This window comes from Camelina sativa, chromosome 9, assembly GCF_030686135.1.
Source record: "Camelina sativa cultivar CO46 ecotype springtype chromosome 9, ASM3068613v1".
NCBI classification, from domain to species: Eukaryota; Viridiplantae; Streptophyta; class Magnoliopsida; order Brassicales; family Brassicaceae; genus Camelina; species Camelina sativa.
This window is the reverse complement of record NC_141888.1, coordinates 1099539-1122312: the sequence shown is the minus strand read 5'-3', so window position 1 is coordinate 1122312 and position 22774 is coordinate 1099539. Positions and strand designations below refer to the sequence as shown.

The window sequence follows — 22774 nt, the reverse complement described above, 5'->3', positions numbered from 1 at the left end:
AGTGACGGCACCATTGACGAAGCCGATAAGCTTCTGACTTGACAAGAGAGATTCGAACTGCGTTTTCCAGAGAAGGTAATTGTTGTCAGTCAGCTTGAGAGTAACGGAGCTGGTGACATGGACGTTGTCGGGAAATGGGTAAGTGGTCGCCATTGTTTCACCTGTTAAGATTTACAGTGGCTCTGATACCATGAACGGTTTTAGAAACGAAGAAGAGACTTATTGTGAACTGATAACTTTATTGATTGATTCATTAGGGTTTTACATCTTGTTTTATATACACAATATACAGAACAATCTAGAATTCACAAAAGTAAATCTTATCCTAATCGACAGCTGTATTGGCTGAGTCATCGGAGGAGGATTCCAGAAGCTTGAACCGGTTTGGATGAGAGAAGCTTGTCGTCTTCTCCTCCGTACGGCCAACCTTGTTGCTCTGTTTCGACCGTTGAAGCTTTGGTTGTGCAAAAGAGAAACTCTGTTGATGGGCCTAGGCTTTGCTTTTGTTTGAGTCTGTTGGGCTCTTCTCTATAAAAATTTCAAAAATGTTTTTGGTTTGGTTGTTAATTAATAGGACAAGTATCCGCCTTTGCCAGAGTTTCGGATATCAAGATTTCTCGATTACTACGGCGCTGCACTTTCCGGAGTATCATGTCCATGGCGTGAGATGTTCAACGACTCTAATTTGGCCACGCTAATGGATCTGATCGATGTGAGCTTTTTTACCTTTCTGTCTTGTGTGTTAATCAAGCAATCAATATTCTCTTCTTACCTTAGGTTAGATTTATCATCGCGAGAGAGAGGCTGATGATGAATTTTTTTTTTTTTTATGTATAAATAAATAAATAAAACAGGTTCCGTTATGTCATATTCCTGAACCTGTCATCCGAACATCAGTCGAATGGCTCAACCAACAAGTTCCAGAGAGATTACGCTATCTCTTTGTATTGTCGACATTTAATTATATTCTCTCTTATTTGGTTACACCACCAGGAGGACTTCCCGAGGGTTTTGTTCCACAAGGTGCCAAGATCGGTCCTCACAGGTCTAAGGTAAAAAAACTCTTGTCGCTTTCACTAATAATGTCTGCGTGATTGGAATTGGAATTCTGTATCCCACTTACCTTTGTTTTCACTAAATCCACTATTTTGTTTTACGATTAGATGGCAATGTTTGTTACATTAGCAATGATATTGCGTAGCAAACCTCATCTCTTGGCTAGGGTTTTGCCCTCTCTGAGGTTGAGGCGTATGTATAAAGGACAGGGCCAGTTTCAGCTTACACTCTGGTTGATAACTCAGGTTCGTATGTGTGCGTACTAGGACCAAGTGTGTTGTAATTATTTTATTTTTATTTTGTATAGCTCTAATTATTCAACTGTAAAAATGATGTGGGACAGGCCTCCAAAGATGATTTATCTCTAGGCTTGCTTTCATGGGCGCATAACTTGTTACCTCTAGTCGACAGCCATCCTCAGTCAAAAGATGCCATCCTCGACTTTGTCGAGAAGTGAGTCCAAAGTTTTGTTTTCTTTTGACTTCCCTTTTTGCTATATTACTTACAAAAAAACATCATCTGAGAGATCTTTGTTTGTTCATTTCCTTTTCAGGATTTTGGCCAAACCAGATGATCATGCCAGATTTTTAAAAGCTCCTCTTTGGGAGGGAAAGCAGCGGCTTATTCCACCTCATTCACTTGAGATCTTGCTTCGGCTTGCATTCCCTGCTTCATCCGAGGTACTTTTTACTATTTTGCAACTTACAAAACAAAAACCCTTACTTAATGCGTGTCTGTCGATTCTGATCACGACTGTGGTCTTTAATTTTTTGTGCACACAGCCTACTACAAGTAGGTTTAAGGCAATTTACCCCTTGCTGAAAAAATTGGCCCTTCTCCGTACAAGAAATAGCCAGCCAATAGAAGAAAATATATTCACTTTTTCTTTGAGATTATCTGGAGAAGGTAGGTATTAGTAACAAAACCAAACCTTGAATCCTTGTTGGGTTTTCTTATCTGTTGTTATCTTTGTTGCAGAAAATACTGCTTTAGCCGAGGAAGCTAGATCAATCGCTATCTGGTCTCTGACCGTTAACAAGGAATGCTGGAAGATCTGGGAGAATCTCTACTATAGAAATGTAAAAGTGAGTCTTGATATTCTTAAAACACTTGTAGGGAAATTCCAAGACGGTGCACTTGAGGCAATGAATGACCAGATATTCTTTTTTTCTTTGTACTTAGCTGCACGAGGTATTTTGTAACAACAATCCAATCCTTCACTTTTCTGCTTCCCTCTCTCTCTTCTCCAAATAGAGTTCTAATACGTTTAACTTTGTTGCAGGAAATTTACCCCAGCAAGCTACCGCAGTCGCTATCTGGTCTCTTAACATAATCCTTGATTGCTGGAAGCAGAGGGGCAATATCTCTGTGGATAATCTAAAAGCTTGTGTTGCTCTTCTTGAACATCTTGCCGAGAGATGTATGGATCATTCCCTCAATCTATCATCCTCACCGAGTGATACTCTTGCAACTTCACCAGGAAGCAAGGCATGGAAACAAATCACTCGAAAGATTTTTACTCTCTCTTTGAAATTAGCTGGAGAAGGTATTTTACTAACATCCCAAAACCTCGAAACTTGTCCAAATAGAGTTCTAATAGTTTAAGACAATTTTGTAAATTCTGTAATTTTTGATAATTATCTTCTTACATTATTAATATTTTATATTTATTGTAATTAAATTACTCCTATTAAATATTAACTTTTACACATGTCAAAATCTGAGATTGATAACTTGACACATGTAAAAATATTGTTAATGACTAACTTTCAAAACTCAACTTTATATAATAAGATATATATATATATATATATATTTTTTCTATTTATTCTGTTTGGTTAAATGTTTTTTTCCAAAAATTGCAATGTAATAAAAAAGAAAACAAAATGTTTAAGAACTTATATTTTTTTAGTTTGTTTTTTATTTAGTTTTGTAATACGAAGATGTGATTAACTTTTGTGGACATTTTTATTTATTTAAACTAAGGCATTTTATTTTTGTTCGCTTCTTATACTAATTAAGGGGCTCGACATGGTTAATTTGGGGTTCTCGGATGGTGTTTTTGGGCTTTATCAGATGCTAGATTTTATTTTTGTCCATCTGCTATCTATTTGGAGGGAGAAGCTAACAACAACTGTTTTTAATGAGCGTGGAACTTAGCTGACCAACTCGGTTCAATTGTTAGTCTTGCAGTGGCAATCTAAAAGCCAAAGAGGACACTATTTTGATGTCAATTGTGTCACTTATTTACCCTATTTCCAGTTCTTGCCACCTGCTGCTGATGATAGCAAAGTCAAGGTATTAGAATCTCCATGACTCAACTGTTACATTCTTACCATCGATTTAAAATAGCATGTTTTTTTTTTTTTTTGGTAAGTAAATTAGCATGATGTAGGGATGTTGTAGTGGGACTTCAACATTTGCATGGACTTTATATAGTCCACAGAGTTTTGATGCCAAAGAGCATAGTAATCATGACCCAGGGGAATATAGTAACTGCGAAGATTGCTGACATGAGGATAGCTTGGCTTCAAAATGAACAAGAAAAACCCTTGAGTTATGCTGCAGATATTATATTGTTACTAAATATAAGATTATTTTTTTTTTTTTTTTTTTGTCAACACTAAATATAAGATTAGATAACAATTATAAATGGTTATAGAATACAATATTGATGGTTAGTGATAGCACTGAAAGCTCAAATTTGTTACCGAAAGACTCCAATTTTAATTATGAATATAAATTACCAAATTTGCTCAGAAATATTAGGAAACAGATTAATCCCAACAATCCGATTTTAGGAATATGAGATCAGAAATGAATATTGATTACCATATTTGTTTCCTATTTTAATGGACTATTGGGTTTAATTTTGTATTAAATTATCCGATTTTAATTAAATTATGATTGTGTAGAGATATTATAGAGATAACTGACATTAAAAAAAAAAATCGAAAATAACATCCAACCAATATCTATTGCTTGAGTGCATTTTCTGTTCTATTTTTGGAAGTAGCATATTAAAACTTTTTTCTTGCTTGAATCTTTTTTATAATCTGTTTTACTGATTTTTAAAAAATGGTCGAGATTTGGAATTCGTTAAGACATAGTCATTGTTTACGGAAAAAACATCTTTATTGTCTGAAAATGATTTTGGCTGAGATTTATCTATTAAGCTTGAGATTCTAAAGATTCTAATCAAGTTTAATAGAGTACGGTTCTTCAAATGAATTTTCACCTTTTGAAAAAGTCTAGGTTAGAATCTTTTGATAATTATACGGATTTAGTAAATATTGCCTCTGATGATTTTGTGTGATCCTTTTGTTTTGCAATTTGAGAATACTTAGGGGGTGTATTCAACTTGACATTTTAAGTGATTTGGGTAAAAGTTATAAATCCTATGTTATTCAATCATGGATTTTTTAAAGTCTCTTGAAATCCACTGTTATTCAATTCATGATTTTAAAAAGTACTTTAAAATCCACTGTTATTCAAAACAGTCTGGGGATTTGGATTTTAATAAATTTTAGAGATTCTTGAGGATTTGAGAAGATTTGTTTAGTTAAAAATACAGAAATCCAAATCTCATGGTTTTAGGTGGGATTTGAAAGAATTCTACTATAAATCATATGAACTTCCCTAAAATCTATCAAAATTTCAAACTTCTTAAATCCCATCAAATCCTCCAAAATTATTGTTTCAATACACCCCCCTTAATTGGTTCGAGTATCCTTTTTACTCAATCATATTAAAAAGAGAATACTTAATTGGCTCAAATCAATATTATACTGATATTTAACAATGTGATATTAATTTGAATAATAAAATTTTAAATTATATTTATATATGTTCTAATAAAATATATTTACGTCTTAACCATGTTCATAATGTATAATACTATTCTCAATTCCACCACAATCTGTAAAACAAAAAAACGTCTTAATATCATTTTTTTTAGAAAGAATTCTGAAAATCAAAAATGTTATCTTTAAAAATAATCAATCAATTCACCCAAAAAAAAAAAGTAAAAGAAAAACATAAATATCAGTCGATGTGGTTTACATTATGTGGCTTTTTTTTTTTTGACAGATTCTCGAATGGTCATAGAGAGTGAACCTTTACGCAAGAAGCTAACCCATTTATTGAGAAAAAGAGAGACATCTGCATCAGAAGAAGGCAAGCTCTTGATCTCTTTAGCTAAACCGATGAGAAAGCTCGGATCTTTATGAACTTGCTTCGATACAGAAGACAATGCAGATGATCTTATGTTCTTCTTTGGAGTTGGAAGACCCAAAGGTCGTAACTTGTGAGGTTGAGGAAGTGGTAAAGGTCGTAATTCTGTTTTAGCCAAGGAAGCTACAACAATCGCTATTTGGTGTTTGACTGAAAATGTTGATTGCTGGAAAAACTGGGACAAACTCTATCAGGGGAATCTGGAAGCTAGTGTTGCTCTTCTTAAAATGCTAGTAGAAGAATGGAAGGATCATTCTCTCAAACTATCATCATCGCCTAGTGATACTCTCACTCTTGGTCAAACTATGAAGAGCTTCATGCTACAGGTAATTGCTCCTTGCTCTTCTAAGCTTAGCTAATCTCACCCTCCATTCAGTTATCATTTCATCTCTGACCTTAACCTGTGATGTTTTTAGAATAAATATGTCATCGCTGAAGGACGAGCCAAAGCTTCTCTTTACAAAGAAGCTGACAAGTCCTGCAAAGTGATCTCGTCTAGACTATCTCGTGTAAGAAGCATCATCAAAGATACAACCATTACTGCTATGGTTCTAGTTGCAGTTGTGATTCTAGCCGCTGGTAGACATAACCTATTTGTGCATTCGGTTTTTTGGTTTGGTTTAGGTTCGTGTATTTCGGTGTACAAAGATTGAAATTCTATAGAAACCATTTGTAATTCAGTTTTGGTTACGGTTTGGTAGACATTTTCTGATTATCGTGAGGTTTTTCATAATTATAACCACAAAGTTGGGATTTGGGAGTCTGTTTATGAAGCTCGCAAGTTTGTAAACGGTTTTTAGATTATTTCAATTGTGTCAAGATAATTTATGTGTTTCTTTTTCTGCTATTTTTTCATAATAACAACAGAGTTAAATTATGTTACAACATACAGCCGGAAGCAGAAAATAAAAAAGAGCTTTTTTTTGGGTAGGAAGAAAATAAAAATAAAAAAAAGAGCTTGGACAAACGTGAGAATGTTTAGGAGGAATATAAATAGTAATATTAAACAAACTTGAGAATGTTTAGGAAAATATTAAAAGTTTTTTTTTTATTATATACTAGGTAATATCCTGCGCATATGCGCGGGTTGTTGTATCAGTTATGTTAATTTATTTTTTATGTAATAATCAAACTATGAGAATTTTCTGAGAAGATTTTTTTAGTAAAGTTTTTTAAAATGATATTTCTCAAATTTAAATGGAGTAAAATATAGAAAAATAATATTATTAAAACACATAATTACTTAGAATTGTAACTCCTATTTTTCTAAATATAATTCTACATCACTTCTATTCTATAAATACTCATTCTCTTATTCTCTCATTCATTCATTCTCTCATCCTCTTTTACTATACTTCAAATCTTTATTTTGTTTTGTTTTGTTTTGTTTTGTGTTTTTTTTATTGTTGTTGTTGTATGGGTTAAAACATCAATTCAAATATCATTGTAAAATCTTAATTCTAAATTATATTTTTGGAGTTTGTAAGGTATATATATATTACATTGCTTTTGATGTTTTAAAAGGTTTATCTCCATTGTCTATTTTAGATTATCATCTTATAAGTAATATTTTTTTAATATTCTTCAATATTCACTCCACAAGGTCATGAGGTTGAAAATATTCATGTCTAATTCTCTATTCTCTTCTAGCACTCAAATTTAAATAGAGTAATATATAGAAAAAGAATATAATTTTAAAAATATACCATCTAACTAAACCCTCTAAAGATGAAACCATTAGTATGAAATCTAGCACTATAATTTATATTGATGAGTGAAAATTTAGAAATAAAAACCAAAAAGATAAAAGTTTTCCTTGGAAATTTTTAAAATTATTTAGATTGAAGTTCATATGATGTTATACGAAAACTAACTTAGTTTGACTTACAAAATAATATGAATTTAAATATGTATGAGTTTATTTCAACAAAAAAAAAAACAAAGCATGTGTAAGTTTTTTAATATGGTATTTCTGAAAATGGTATTGAAAAAGATGTATTTTTGAAATTCTCCTTAAAAATACATATATAATAAACAAATTTTCTATATGTCAATAATACACTTTATTTATTCAAATCTCTTTTATTTTCACCTTAATTTAAGCTATATTGCTAGGTTAAATTCTAATGATTTCCTCTTTGTAGTAAAATTTTAGAAGTGGAATATCAAATTGTTTTTTATATAGAAAATCATTAAATTACAAAATTTTGAATTAAAGAAATATTATAATGATCATTATATAATTATATTTTGGATCACAAGAACTAACTATAATGATGAGTATACAAATTCTCAAAAAAAATTGGAGGTAAAAGAGAATTAAAATTTTTGATTTAATAATTCTATTATAATAGTTAATTTTGTTAAAACATTGCATACCTTTGAAAATAAAAAATATATATATACATGTATGAAGATGATTTTTTTAGCTTGATTCCCTCATTGGGCTTTGGTTGAAATTAGTGTTGCTGAATCTGCATCGATTATTTTTTTTTTACAGCCACAAAAATTTTATTATACATATGTAATTGAAAATAATAAGAAGAGAAAAAAAAGGAAAGAAGAAATACATTAAAAAAATGAACAAAATATAAGATAAATCCAGCAAAATATATAATCACACTCTTACCATGAGTTTTGAATTCATGCAAGAACATAAACAAAACAAAGAAAACATTTAGAATTTGTGATATGGTGGATGATGATGTGAGAATGGTTATTTATAGGATTTCAAGGGTGGAATTTACATTTCTAAAATAATTTAATTAGAAGAGTTACAATTATAATTTATACTGTGTTTGAGTGAAAATGAATGGAAAAAGTCAATTCATAATTTATGTAATTTCAGTTACAATTTAGTAGTAAAGTGTCGATTTAAAGTATAGATTAATGTACATTATTATATTTTTATTTAATTAAAAATAAATATAATTTTTTTGAAATTAAATGCTAAATAGACCAATAAGGAGAGAGTGAAACCTTATAAAATCATATGAAATGCAATAAAAATTCTAAAGAGTAATTTAATTTTAAAAATTGAAAACAATGTTAAATATATATAATACTTTCAAAATTATAATATAGAATCAAACTCTTACAATACATATGAGATATAACAATATTTGATATTGGTGGGAGAGGATGAGAGAATGATTACTTATAAAATGATAATCCAAATTAGATAATGGAGATGAATCTTATCCAAATTAGATAATGGAGATGAATCTTTTAAAATAAGAACAATGTAAATATATATCATGTAATCTCTAAAATTAAAATTTAGCATTAAATTTTTACAATGATATTTTATTTGGTTTTCTGTAACTCAAACAACAAAAATAAGAAATCGAAAACAAAAAAAAAAACAAAAAATGATTTGAGGTATTGTGGAAGAAAATGGAAGAAGTGGAAGAAAATGTGAAAATGAAAAAGTAAAAGAATCCAAATATGAGAGAATGAGAGAATGAGAGAATGAGAGAATGAGAGAATGCTTATTTATATGATAAGAATTAGTGTAAGTTACATTTAGAATAGAATTATGAGAGTTACAATTATATTGAGTAGTGAAATATGATTAATGCATAATTTATTTTATTTTCAGTTATAATTTTATTTTAATGTGTGAGTTAAATGTATTGTGTTAATTGAGTCTTAAATATTGTTTAAAGCAATTAAACAATTAGAAAGCAAATAAAAAATATAAAAAAAAATTAAAAATCATTAAATGAAAATCAACCAATAAAGAGAGACCAAAACCTTACTTTTATATATATGATTTTATTTAGGGTTTAAATGGTTGTTGCGGCAAACTAATTTTACAACGGACAATGATATGCCGCAGACCAAGTCTTGAGTCTTGAGAAAACTCTTGTTAAATTGTTTAATTTAGCATTACCAAGTAAGTCTATTTGTTCTATTCAAAAAAGTATATTTAACAAGTAGTATTAACCTCACAATCATTTTATTGTTAAATTTAGAGTTAGTACTCTTTGAAAATAGATAACGTTTTTCTTGTGTGTGTTTTGATTATACTCTTTGAAATAGCTGTCGTAGTTCAACAAATTCTTCAAAGTTTTTTTTCTTATTTTGTTCATGATTTTCAGATTTTAATCAGTGAAAGAAAACGCGTTTTCTATATATGTAAATACACTTTTAAATTTTATTTTATTTTCCATTGTGACCTATTAAATTTGAAATGTTTTTAATTAGTATTTATTGTTTGTTGATATTTTTTTGGGGAAAGACGTATATGTATTCTTTTATAACATATAGTACAATTTTAACGAAATAAAAATTGGATAGAGAATATTTTATAAACTATATAAGCATTTGAAATTTGAGAAATAAACATGATTAACAATGATTATATTACAGATATATAGATTAAATTATTTGAATTTATTATATACATGATATCAACTAACCATAAGTCCATAAGTTTCTAAAATAAAATGCCAACACACTAAAGAAAGACACCCTCCTTAGGTAAGGTGATTCTGACCATGGGAGAATATAGAGACTGCAAGATAGTTTTAGGTTTTTTCCAAGATCGTCACGTGGTTGTTAAGTATGGTGCAACACTAGATGCAATCAATAATGAGATCAAAATTCTCATTGCATCTGATTTTCACCACAATATAGTTCGTTACTTTTACTTTGAGAAACTGGGAGATCAGTTTTTAATCTGTGTAGAACAATGGAAATTCACCTTAGACGAACTAGTTAAACTACCAGACACACCACCTTCGCCAAATCCTATAGAGAAAATTTTATTCTTACTAAATATAAGATTAAATAACAATCATAAATGGTTATAGATTATGATATTGATGGTTAGTAATATCATTAAAAACTCAAATTTGTTATTGAAGGACTCCGATTTTAATTATGAATATAGATTACCAAATTTGCTCAGAAATATTAGGAAACAGATTAATCCCAACAATCCGAATTTAGGAATATGAGATCAGAAATGATTATTGATTACCATATTTGTTTCCTATTTTAATGGAGTGTTGGGTTTAATTTTGTATTAAATGATCCGATTTTAATTAAATTATGATTGTGTAGAGATATTTTAGAGATAACTGACATAAACAAAAAAATCGAAAATAACATCATATCCAACCAATATCTATTGCATTGAGTGCATTTTCTGTTCTATTTTTCGAAGTAGCATATTAAAACCTTTTTCTTGCTTGAATCTTTTTTATAATCTGTTTTACTGATTTTTTAAAAATGGTTGAGTTATGGAATTCGTTAAGACATGGTCATTGTTTACGGGAAAAAACCTCTTTATTGTCTGAAAATGATTTTAGCTGAGATTTTATCTATTAAGTTTGAGATTCTAAAGATTCTAATAAATTTTGATAGAGTACGGTTCTTCAAATGAATTTTCACCTTTTGAAAAAGTCTAGGTTAGAATCTTTTGATAATTATATGGATTTGGTAAATATTGCCTAAGATGATTTTGTGTGATCCTTTTGTTTTGCAATTTGAGAATACTAATTGGTTAAAGGATCCTTTTTACTCAATCATATTAAAACGAGAATACTTAATTGGCTCAAATCAATATTATACTGATATTTAACAATATGATATTAATTTGAATAATAAATTATTAAATTATATTTATGTATGTTCTAATAAAATATATTTACGTCTTACCATGTTCATAATACTATTCTCAATTCCATCACAATCACTAAAACAAAAAACCGTCTTAATATCATTTTGTTAGAAAGAATTCTGAAAATCAAAAATGTTATCTTTAAAAATAATCAATCAGTTCACCAAAAAAAAAAGAAAAAGAAAACATAAATATCAGTCGATGTGGTTTACATTATGTGGCTTTTTTTTTGACAGATTTGTTTAAGCATATTTCCATGGAGAAATATTTATAAGACCTTTTTGGATAAAATGGGTCTTTCAAGCCTTGAGTTATCGCAGTATTTTTCTTAATAATCAATTATCCAATTCGGTCAAACCGACCCGACCCAATCAAAAGTTATGTTTATGGATAAAAGATTAAGCCAGCAGCTGTGTGATGAACCTTTGAAAACAAGTAGAGTGTTTTACCAGTTGGAAAATAGCTGGCAAAAAGCAAAACATCAACCTCAAAACGACTAAACACGAATGAGAATGAACTAAAGCCAATTTTGTCTAGTTTTTTTCAAGTCTTATCCCCTTAGATGGTCCCTAAATTTCCCATATATATCTATATGTTATAAATAATTTAAAAATATATATATATATATATATATATATATTTGAAACTATGCGGCTAAACTCAAAACAAACCATTCGAAACTATAGCTTATATAAGGTACATGTGTTACAAAACTGAATTGTTTACACAGCTCAAAATTTGTTGGAATGCGAAAGGTACCATGTATTGATTTACATAAAATATTTGTCGTTGTATGTTATATACATATGTGCATGAACATGACCACACAAAATTAAAACAATATTCGTTGGACCCATTGAATAAAAACAAGTACACAAGAGAGACAAAGCTTTCTCCACATAAAGTACCCAAAATTGAATACAAATATATATCAATTGGATCAATAGGCCAAAGGAAATGAAATGATCAATAAATAAAAATATCCAAAGACAGCTGAAATTACATTGCAAATATTCGTAAAGGACAGTGTATTTACAAAAACAAGAAACCAATTTGTAGTATTCAAACTCGAAAAAATCTCTCAAAATAAAAAAATTTAATTATTTTCTTTTTTATATATTCATATACAAGCAACAAATGACAAAAAATGCTCCCTCTAACTGTGAAAATGCACTGAATCATAAATTAACCAATATATGGACTTATTATAGTAACCCCCCACCAAATCTCTTACCCAACACCATATTATTGACTATATATGTTACTCTCATATCGACTCTGTTCCATCGACTCTGCTTCTCTTGCTCCGGTGCTTTCCATTTCGGTGGCGCCTAGGGATTCCACCAAACGTGACTGGATCATAAACCCTAAGCCTTTGAGCCTCAGCGGGATTTACCACACACTCTGATAATGCAACCTTGTACCTTGTCCGATCATAGCAATAAGAGTAAGTCATGTGTTTCCGCCTGAAAACATCCATTTTACTCCTCTGTGATGGGGTGATCTCCTGCGCCGCACGGATATACTCAGCCGCTCCTTCATCACACCTCGGAAACTGCTCGATTGGGTCCACAGGACAGCCGTGAAGGACTAGATCAGAGAACCGTGCAATGTAAGGCGCATATTTGTAGTTTACACCGTACTTGCCACCATTAGTCGCCCATTTAGAACCGTCCCATATTGTTGTGTATAGAGACATCGGCTTTGATGGGAAGTCACCTCCCATTGAAGCTGTACGTTTGACCTCTCTGATCGGAACATTGTCTACAAAGAATCTGCATAACCAAAAAGAACAACTCTGATCATAAAAAATAATAACCAGGGACAAGGATTTAATTAGCTATAAAGAAAAAAACATATGTCCGTTAAGTAAGTTTGATTTTGATCAATATCCTAAAACTGTAAGCATAGAAAGATAACATTTTTGGCATAAAAAAATATCCAGCTTTTGATGAACTAAGTAAAAAGATTCTCAACTTGTGAATTTTGGACCCCCAAAGGAAAAAAAACATACTCTTCTCTATGGGGTCATTGTTGATGACAAAAAATCGAAAGCTGTAAACCATTTTGGGGGCTCACACACACTTGAAATTGACAGGAACAATACAACCAAAAGCAAATGCTGTCCCAAGCATCACAAAACTTTCCACAACAAGGAAAAAAATTAATACCCAACCAAGAAATGTGTAGCAATTTTTATCAACAAAAAAGATCCTCCCATCATTAAAAACCCCACTTGAGTTTCCTTAAATAGAAGATGACATTATTTGAATCCAGAAAGCTTTAATTCAAAATGGGGTCTATAGCCTAACCTCCCTTCAAAACTCTTAAGGTTATGTTAATAACAAATAAATTAGATTAAGATAGACTCATAATTACTTACATGATGTGAGAATCAGACCAGAGGATACTGTATTGATGAAAATCTTCAGTCGGATCAAACCAGAGATTATATCTCTCTTCTCTTCCTAGATGAGTGCTTCCATTACCGTAAATGTTTGTCTGAATCCTCCATTCTTTTCCTCTAATGTTACCAAGAAACTCAAAATCAATCTCATCATGGTTCTTCTCATACATATCTCCATTGGACATCTGAAACCATAACAACCCAAAATAAAAATCATTATTACTTAATACTAATCCCAAATCAATAGTGAAATTTATCATATTTATGGAAAAAAGATCCTTATTTGGTTAATCCTAACAATACCCAACAGCTACAAAACTGTGAATCTAAGCTAAATTAAGGGTTTTGAACTTACATAAAAGGCAACAACAACACCAGCTGAATAATCAGAAGGTAATTTGATAGAAGCACTGAAGAACCCATGCAAGTAAAGATCATTTGAAGCAAACCCAGAACCTGTAAAATAAACCAAATCATCATCATGACTAAACCGAGAAGAACAATGAAAAAAAACAAATAAAAAAAAACAGAGGAAGATTAAAAAAAAGAATCGTACCGGTTCTTTCATCGAGCGTTAACCGGACAGATTTGCCATCTTTATGAACAAACAAGTTCTTGTCACCGAAAAGCTGAGTGTAACCTTCTTCAAAAGATGTGATTGGAAGGTTTTGAATAGCGAATCCAGAAACTAAACCGGAAAACAGAGACATGAAAACCAAGAAACGACTCAAAGTCTCCATCTTTTGTACTAAAACGCTTCTGTATATGTGTAGATTGAAGAGCTTGTAGAGACAGAGATGATAGCTTGCGTAGGAAAGCTATGGAGGTTTAGATAGAGAGAGAGAAAGGAGACGAAAGGCTCAATGAAAGAAAGAGAGAGAGAGAGTGAATATGGATTCCATCTGTCTTTTGGGTTTGTTTATATTTCGATTTTTTTTTTCCTTTTTCTGTAATCATGATTAATGTATTTTTAATTTTACGCGGTGGTGTGGTGATATTACAAGGCAACAAAATCTTTTTAACGAAATCAAAATTATTTTTCTAATCAAAAATGATAAATTTGTTATAAATATTTGTCATGTTTTGGATATAGTAATTTGGTATTAGTTTCCGATAATTTTGTAATTTTTATATTTTCCTAAAGTACACAGATATTTAACGTAAACCATATTATTTGATGGCAAAATGATAATAATTCATGTTTTCTAATATTATATTATGGTTCGTTTTTAGTAGTATATGATTTTCTTTAGAGCGATATTTGTATTTTTGTCACATTGTCGAGATATTTGTATTCAATGGTTTTCATTCCACGAGAAGTATTTTTCATTCCACATTTTAGTTTTGCAATAACAGTGATCGATCACCTAAATACGTCTTCTAATTAGGTGTAGATAGAGAGTGTAGATGTGGTTTATTTAATATACTAAATTTACTGCTAGTCTAGTAATGAATAATGATCGTAAATCATATTACTATAGTACTTCTTTGTGTACATATTGGTTTACAGACGAAACTATACTAATCTAATCTTTTAACAAAAAAAAAAAAACTATACTAATCTAATCTGTGACCTCCTATATATATACTTTTTAAAAATTATAGCAATAAAATATTATACGTATAAAAAATAAAATGATGGATATATAAAAGACGAGAGAAAAACAAAGAGAAGCAAGAAAGCATGAGAGGCTTTGCTTCTTACACATGTGTCCCGACAAATAGTCACAGGTGCTGTGTCAGCAGCTCTATTCACCCAACACCTTCAAAATTATACTACTATTTAACAAACATGTTGCAAAATTATAAATTCCGTAAGCAAAACTATAAACAATATTTTCACAAAATCTGAAAAGAATGATATATAAACCCCCACAAAAGAAAGAAAAAAAAAACATTAAGAAATGGCCTCATGGTACAATCATTTATGGTAAAATTATGAATGTATTTCAAATTGTGTGTTTTTGGCTTTTCTAGAGGTTTCTTTGAGAAGGGATAAAGTGTAAAATACCAAATGAAAACTCATAATACATAACCAAAAAGAAAAGAATATCATTTTTTTTTTTGAGTTGTCTAATAAAAAAGTTGTGGACCATATAGATCTCCCCTCGAAGACAAACGGGGTACATTTTAAGAAAAGGTGAATCATTTGAGCTTTTTAATTTATTTTTAAATTTTTGAGACTTTCGGAGTCAAAAATAAAAGGCGTATCATTGAATTTTCAATATTTAATTAATACTTTAATTTTTAATTAATTGAAATTTCCCATAAAGCGCATAACGGAGTAAATAAAAGTCAGATTGGGTAAGCCGTCCCATAACACAAAACTTTTAATGACTTTATAAAAGTCTGAATCCAATAATCCTAATTTATTAAGATTTTAAATGACTTTTTACAAATCACAAACTAATAACCCTAAACTTTAACAGAATTTAACAAAATTTTGATCTAATAACAACAGATTCTACATAACATTTAAAATCTTTAAAACTCTTTTCTAATCTTAAACCAATAACCTCCACTAAATCATTGCAATTTTGAATCTAAAACATCTTCCTTCCAAAAATATTTATATAGATTTATAATTAATATTCAATTATATTTGAAAGAGAAACTGACATTTTCTACAAGTAGTTTTCTTTACAAATTAGTTGATGCGATCTTTCTCAAATAAATAAAATAATAAAACTCTATAACTATAGGGCAATTGACAAAAATAGCACAATTTTAAGTTTTTAGTCCAAAATTAGCATACATTTTTAAATGTTCCAAAACTAGCACAAAATTATATATTAGATAATAAAATTAAAACAGTGTCGATCGTGAAATTGCAACCAACGTCTTCTCTCTCGCTCCTCCTTCTCACTGATTCCAAACCTAATCGCACGAACCCAATCGAATCTGAATTGAAGGTGATTCATGAAGTCGAAGTTAGTGAAACCAATAATTGCGACACTGAAGAGATCTGCTCTGCTCATCATTGGTGAAACCAATCTATTAACTACGGTACAAATTTGCTATGCTCATCATTCGACCATCCTTCAGCTTCTTCTCCTTTGCATATGTTTCTGGGTTTATTGGAAATCATGGATCTGTCGTTGAGTTCCTTTCTAAGGTTCTAGAGAAGAATCTATAGGAATAAGCTTGAAAGTTTATGTTTTTCTAACTTTCCATCTACCAAAGATCAATTGGGTTTTATTGTATTTCTTATGTTAGTCTGAATTTTATCCCTTTTCTTGAGAGTGGAAACTATCTGTCATGGAAGCTAGAATTGAAGGTGAGACTCAATATTTCTATGAGCTTATTGTTATGGATCTGAAGTCAGTAGGTAAAAGAATTTTGGAGTGGGATTTGAATGATTGGAAATAGGATGGTTATCTCTTTATTGCTACATAATTGAATCATGGTGGTAGTGAGATGATGGGACATCAATTTTTTCCTTCCAAGGAACTCCTTGAATAACTCCTCTTCATGCTCTGATGAAGGGAATAATATTGAGTTAATGGTGAGAAGTACATGAGACGTTGAGAAGAAAAGGAGTTGTTGTCAAGGAGGTAATAATGGTGGTTGAAAGTCATGTTTAATCATTTATGGCTTGTAGTTCGTTGGTTATGGGGTAGGTTAGTAGTGTATAAGGCAAAATACAATGGAGGAGGATCTTCTTGTTTTGGTCATCACAATTTTTGGGATTTCTGAATATTTAGGATCTTCATGCTAGGATCTATTTTAAACCATGTAACTCTTGTTCTATTTTGTTTTTTCTTGTGAAGAAATTTATTGAATTGCTGAGAAAAGGAACACATGAGGCTGCAATTGCTTGCTTGAGGACTTGTGTTTCTCTCTGTGCTTTGATGCTTACTTGGTACTAGAAAATTTCATCCTTTCTTATTATATTGTCTCTTTTTTTTTGTACCATAATCTTATATTTTCTTAGATTCTTGATCTCTTTGCTATTATCTTATGCTTTTTTCTGGGATGGTCTTGCACATACTATTGTTTGTTAATATGTTCTGCTCTTTTTTAGTTTTCACGTATGCTATAAGATATATAGGTTCTTACTTCCATCTTATGAAAATTCTGGAAGGATTGAACAAAATTCAAGAAAGTTTCTTTGATCTTCAGGATGACTTTCATAAAAAGTTTAGGAAGAACTGGAGCTGCAATAACACTCAGAATCAAAGATGAACGGTGCTCATACAAGATTGAAGGCTTCAGTTGCCATATGAGATCGAAGTATTTACAGTTTGATTCTTTGTATTCACATGGTCTTTGTTTTAGCATTAGGATTTTGGTTATGAAAGATAGTTTGGATGATTTTCACCACAAGACTTGTTTTAAAGTATATTCAGGAAGGTTTTGTATTAATTATCTTGATATTTTTGTAGATAGCTATGTTTTCACCAGTAAACATATAAGAAGGATTTGAATGTAACATTCAAGAAGGATTCTCATATATTTATGAATGATTTCTTGAATTTCAGGAAGACCGTCATGAAAAGAAAAAAAGAGCATTAGGAAGGAGTCATTGACGTTTAGGAAGAACTCTTTGAAATTTAGGAAGAAGTCATTGATGTTTAGGAAGATCTTCCTAAAACATCATGTTGGATATTTCTATTTGCTACCTTTATTGTAAAACACCAATATGTGCACATAATCAAATCAGTATACATCACTAATGAAATAATATGTGATACAATAAAGCAAAACACATATAAAGAGATTTAGAAACACATTTTTAAAAAAATTAGGAAGGATTTCATAGCTTTTAGGAAGGTGTTCTTGAATTTTAGGAAGACCTTCCATAATGACGAACTTAACTTCCACTCAAGTGCCCATTTTCCCATCTTCATCATCAACTCTCTGCTTTGTTCTTGAAATATTTGTCATCATGTATATCATCAATCACTTGAATTTAGAGCTGAAAACCTTATTCAACAACATGATCAGTCCATGAAATCAATTTTCGTTTTAACATATTACTTCAAGAGATATCTTATATATCACCACACATTTAATCTAGTTCTGCAACACTACCAGATTGATTAACTTTAAAACCCCAAGAAACACTACCAAGTTGATATTTACCATTAGCAAAACAATTCAAAAACTCATAGCAAGCTAGATACCTACCAATTTTCCTACATGTAGTGTAGTCATTGGAGAGAAATAAAGTTTAAGCTTAATCTCAATAGTACATATAAGCCTTACACAAATTTAAAACTCTCACCATGTTCTTAAAGCAAAGGTGAAATAGAGTAATATGTGATACACTCATTTCTTTAGATTTAGGAAGGATTTCATATGTTTAGGAAAACTTCATTGATATTTAGGAAGAATTTCCTAAATATTCAAAAATCCCAGTAATGGTGATGACCAAACTAGATGATCATACTACGCCTCATCATCACTACTAGTCAACTCCATAACAGACGAAGTATAAGCCGAAGACATCAAAATGATAAACTTTTTACTCTTTACCAACTACTTTGTTTCCAATGACATTATATCAAACACTTGATATGCAACTACTTTGGTATCCAAATAAGAGAGAATAGAACTCAAATACACATTTCAGCTTCAAGATTTTTACATTCAAACTGGAGCTCAACCCAAACTTAGATACGAAATCTATACGGGAACAGATCTATTTCGCTCATCAAATCTAGTTTAGAGAGAGGGGGGAAAAGAAAATTACCATGAGAATCGAGACTGGTACATATGAGCAGAGCAAAAGGAGATACACAACCATGGATTCATCTGAGGTCTCGTTCTTCTGTTCGTTACTCTGGAACATTATTCTTTTCACTCTAACATCTTCGTCTCTTTGAAGATCTTTCTTATATTCGTTCTTCTACACATCGTTTCTTACGTCCTCCATTGGTGTCTCACTCTGGAGATTTCCTCTTCCATCTATTTTTTTCTTCAACTATTTTTGAAATCTGATCGGAATCTGTGATCGGAAGCTTCACCACAAGCTTCACCGGAGAAGAAGAAGAAGAAGATCTGAGATTAAAAGCTTAGTTTTGCCGGAAGCTTCGTCGGATATTGTTGTTTCAATTAAAATCATAAGCTTAGATTTAATTTTGAGATAAAATAATAATAATATACTAATGCTAGTTTTGGAACATTCCAGCATGTGTGCTAGTTTTGGAACAAAAACCCAAATGTGTGCTATTCTAGGGTATTTCTCATAACTATAAGTGCTGACCCAAGGGAAAATAGATTATTGGTGTAGAATGGGACTCTCGAACTTGGGTTTGAGGGTGTTGGCACATTGAAGAAAACCAACTAAGCTATTACAACTTCAATAATTTACATACAAAACAATGTTTTTTGAACATTTTATCCGGTTAGTTGACTCTCCTAACTTCTACTTGGGTCCGCCATTAAATGGTATGGCCAATTTTGTTTAATACAGTATGTATGTACAGTATTAAATAGGTAAATTTAACCAAATTATAGCTAACACATGCATTTATAATATTAATATATAGTTTAATTTTTCTTTAAAAACTGACAAGAACATACACATGCTTCCACGTCAGCACATAGCAGCCGTTGGATCTCTACCACGCTTTCTAAGATATCTATATATGCTGACACGTATATACATAACTGCCTGCGATGTAGATAACTGCAACATTAACGCCGTTAATTCATTCCTTTTTGCCGTATCAGACAGTTCTCCAATACTTAACGCGTTTTTTTTTTTTTTGAGCAAAGAGGTGTTATCATTCCATTTCAAATAGAGAATAACACACAGGATAGGGAGAGTTTAGAGTACAAAACATGGTAAGCTAAGACAATGCATAGAGCAATAAAAATACATAGGTAGATAAAGGCATTCGGAGTGGAGGACTTGAGAGCTGTGAACCACCTGCTTGGAAGCAATATGGAGCTTGTAAGATCAAGAGAAACCAAAACAGACTTCATGAGCAAGTCAAAGGAGTAGGGGGCCACTGTCTTGAGACGTCTAAGACTGGGCGGATATGAAACTGGCAAAGCTGAGTTGCCAAAGGGTCGAGCAGGGTTGCTATGGCTCTGATGACCGGTTACTACATTGGTAGTTGGTGGTCCAAGGATGCTAGAACAGGACTTAAAGAGGTTGTGGTAACCATTCCTCCTTGGAATGATGATCATAATGCCACTAGTCTTCAAGTTAATATGAGGGTGCTTCATAAAGTAGATAAGTAGCGGTTGAGAGTTCTTTGAGTTTAAGCAAGGAGTAGGTAGAGAGTTGGTGAAGCATAGGTAACCCCCACTCCGCAGAGGTGGGATCATAATGCCAAGCTTCCCCAAACTATCTCCCTTAATGAGAATATCCCTAGAGTATCCGTTTAACATGGTTTTCAATAGTTACTTAACCCAATCTAACAACGAAGATAGCTTGAGGTTCACTAGCAGTCTTCGGACTAGAGAGACCATTAAGCTTATCGAAAGTTGTTTAGAGTGGGGAAGAGTAGAGTTAAGATCAAACCCGGATAAGTATTGGACTCGACACAAGAGGAGCTCAAGCAATCTAGAAAGAATCCATGTTCTGCTATCGAGGTTTACTCGACTTGACCAAGCAGAAGACATCAAAACTAACAGATATGAACTTGGTATAACGAAGTCAATAGCAGGTCGGGGGAGGTTCCAGTTTGGGGATGTAATATAGTTTAGCCAAAGTAAACTATCTACCAGGAGGCTGATATAAGAATGTAGAGCGAACCTGGGCCAAAGAGGTGACAAGGGGGAAACGGGAAACGCCAGGGATTGTGAGCTCTTCGTCAAGATCTTCCATGGCGGCGACATCAAAACAGAGCTCCCGTCCAGCTGCAGCCAAGTACGATGCTTGGAGAGTGGATGTAGATCCGAGGAGCGGAGAGATGTTGCAGTTGATTACCGGAAACGCCAGATCGAGGGATAGAGTTCAAAGGTACCGGGGCGGTCAAGGGGTCGTGGGGGCGGTTGTTGGTTCAGAGAAACACGTTCACTGAGAGAAGTGGTCGGGGGCGGAGGGACGAGGGAAAGGAGTTGAAGCTGTCGCATGGTTGGAGTTGAGATATGAGATCTCGAAAGGACTCCGGTGAAGCACAAACGGACCGAAAGAGAGCTTTGTGAGCAGAGGAGAAGATGAGGAATACAGATCCAGTGCCCAGCGGCGCTGATCGGACTCGACGCCGTCGGAAGAAGCTTTCTCGGTGGTTGTGCCAGAGAGGATGTCGGCTAGGGCGAACTCGGTGAATATATTCGAAGTAGCTTTACTTAACGCGTTTATATGTATATGCTTATCATTTCTCAGCGATAATAATTACGATCTTAATACTTTTTCATTACAATAATTAAAGGATTTAGTAGATGGGAAAATATTAAAATACTTCTTTTTTGTAGTACTAATCTTATACCCATGTGTAGTTTAGTACAAGAATAAGGTTTTATGCTAACGTGTACATAAGCACAAGTGAAGCTATCATCAATCTAGTAGTTAAGACTTAACACGATCCCAATGTAGGAGAATTCACGTGTGGCTTTTTGCATGGGTCTAGTCCCCACGTATCAAATCGAATCACAGCCGTTGATGTCTGTATGGGGATCTTTTTACTCTCTTTTTTTTGGCAAAATAATAGTAATATTTTTTGGCTTAACGAATTGGTTTGCTCATAGATGCTTTCATCCAACAAATGAGAAATAAAATTAGGGAATTGTATCAAACTACTAGCCACTAGGTGCATTTACGTTCAAGCTTCGCTTTATTTCCATTAATATAGAAACGTTTATATTTTCAGTCGACAATCACGATAAACTAAATAATTTGAATAACGATTAAATTAACAAAAAGAGTAATTAATGAAGAAAAAATACTTAACAAGACAATCAATGTTAAGATCTTTCTATTTTCTAATGATCGCAAACAATTTATTACAGTATATGTGATTAATCAATTATTTTGGTTCTCTGTAAATGCAAAAGGAAATCCAACACATTTATTAAAATTTATATACCAAAATAGATTTTTTTTTTGAGATTGTTCGCGTTATGTTCATATTAATGTTATGTGCTTTAAAAAAAATGAAAGTCATAAATTAATGTTATGTTTTGATTATTGGTAACTAGAATCATTGTATTTATTTTCTCAAATAAATAATGTAGGAGTATTTGTTTGAGTCCAATGGTTGATATTATCAATTTGAACCATTTATAATTGTATTTTCTGCAATATCTAAACTACCTTTGTTTCTAGGGATGTTTCTAAAATATTCTCTATCAATGAGTTTTCAAATTTTCAATTAGAATTATGTTTAGTCTTCAAGATAGGTTGATTTTTAATATCCAACGGAAAACTAAATGTTTTTAAATAAACTTTAAATTAAAACAAAAATCATAGATTGATAATTTCATAATCGGATTCAAAGACTCAGATTTTCATGTATTGTGCCCACCAAATCATAATGGGATCCAAAAATTCA

At 31.6% G+C, this 22774-nt stretch overlaps 2 protein-coding genes across 2 annotated transcripts; one reads left to right on the top strand and one right to left on the bottom strand.

Annotated features, from left to right (window-relative positions):
• Positions 1 to 9285, top strand: LOC147937548 (uncharacterized). The gene is made up of 13 exons (XM_087464658.1): positions 1 to 138; positions 337 to 459; positions 575 to 712; positions 855 to 1052; positions 1164 to 1301; positions 1400 to 1509; positions 1610 to 1736; positions 1839 to 1962; positions 2035 to 2247; positions 2339 to 2602; positions 5386 to 5615; positions 5706 to 6118; positions 9232 to 9285. Exons 3-12 carry the CDS (start codon positions 668 to 670, stop codon positions 5940 to 5942), a joined length of 1686 nt encoding a protein of 561 aa, XP_087320784.1. The 5' UTR covers positions 1 to 138; positions 337 to 459; positions 575 to 667; the 3' UTR covers positions 5943 to 6118; positions 9232 to 9285.
• A 2710-nt stretch (positions 9286 to 11995) lies between these two features.
• On the bottom strand, positions 11996 to 14559 carry LOC104710114 (putative xyloglucan endotransglucosylase/hydrolase protein 27). The gene is made up of 4 exons (XM_010426658.3): positions 13882 to 14559; positions 13681 to 13781; positions 13302 to 13510; positions 11996 to 12693 (listed from the first exon to the last, which is right to left on the bottom strand). Exons 1-4 carry the CDS (start codon positions 14063 to 14065, stop codon positions 12186 to 12188), a joined length of 1002 nt encoding a protein of 333 aa, XP_010424960.1. The 5' UTR covers positions 14066 to 14559; the 3' UTR covers positions 11996 to 12185.
• Between the last annotated feature and the right edge of the window lie 8215 nt (positions 14560 to 22774).

Bases quoted from the DNA above. Each gene is read 5' to 3' on its own strand.
- LOC147937548 (XM_087464658.1), top strand. From the start codon at position 668: ATGTTCAACGACTCTAATTTGGCCACGCTAATGGATCTGATCGAT. The intron at 713-854 runs GTGAGCTTTTTT...TAAATAAAACAG, and splicing joins CGCTAATGGATCTGATCGAT to GTTCCGTTATGTCATATTCC. The intron at 2,248-2,338 runs GTATTTTGTAAC...ACTTTGTTGCAG, and splicing joins TTTGTACTTAGCTGCACGAG to GAAATTTACCCCAGCAAGCT.
- LOC104710114 (XM_010426658.3), bottom strand. From the start codon at position 14,065: ATGGAGACTTTGAGTCGTTTCTTGGTTTTCATGTCTCTGTTTTCCGGT. The intron at 13,782-13,881 runs GTACGATTCTTT...TTTATTTTACAG, and splicing joins AACGCTCGATGAAAGAACCG to GTTCTGGGTTTGCTTCAAAT. The intron at 12,694-13,301 runs GTAAGTAATTAT...TTGGTTATGCAG, and splicing joins TGGTCTGATTCTCACATCAT to ATTCTTTGTAGACAATGTTC.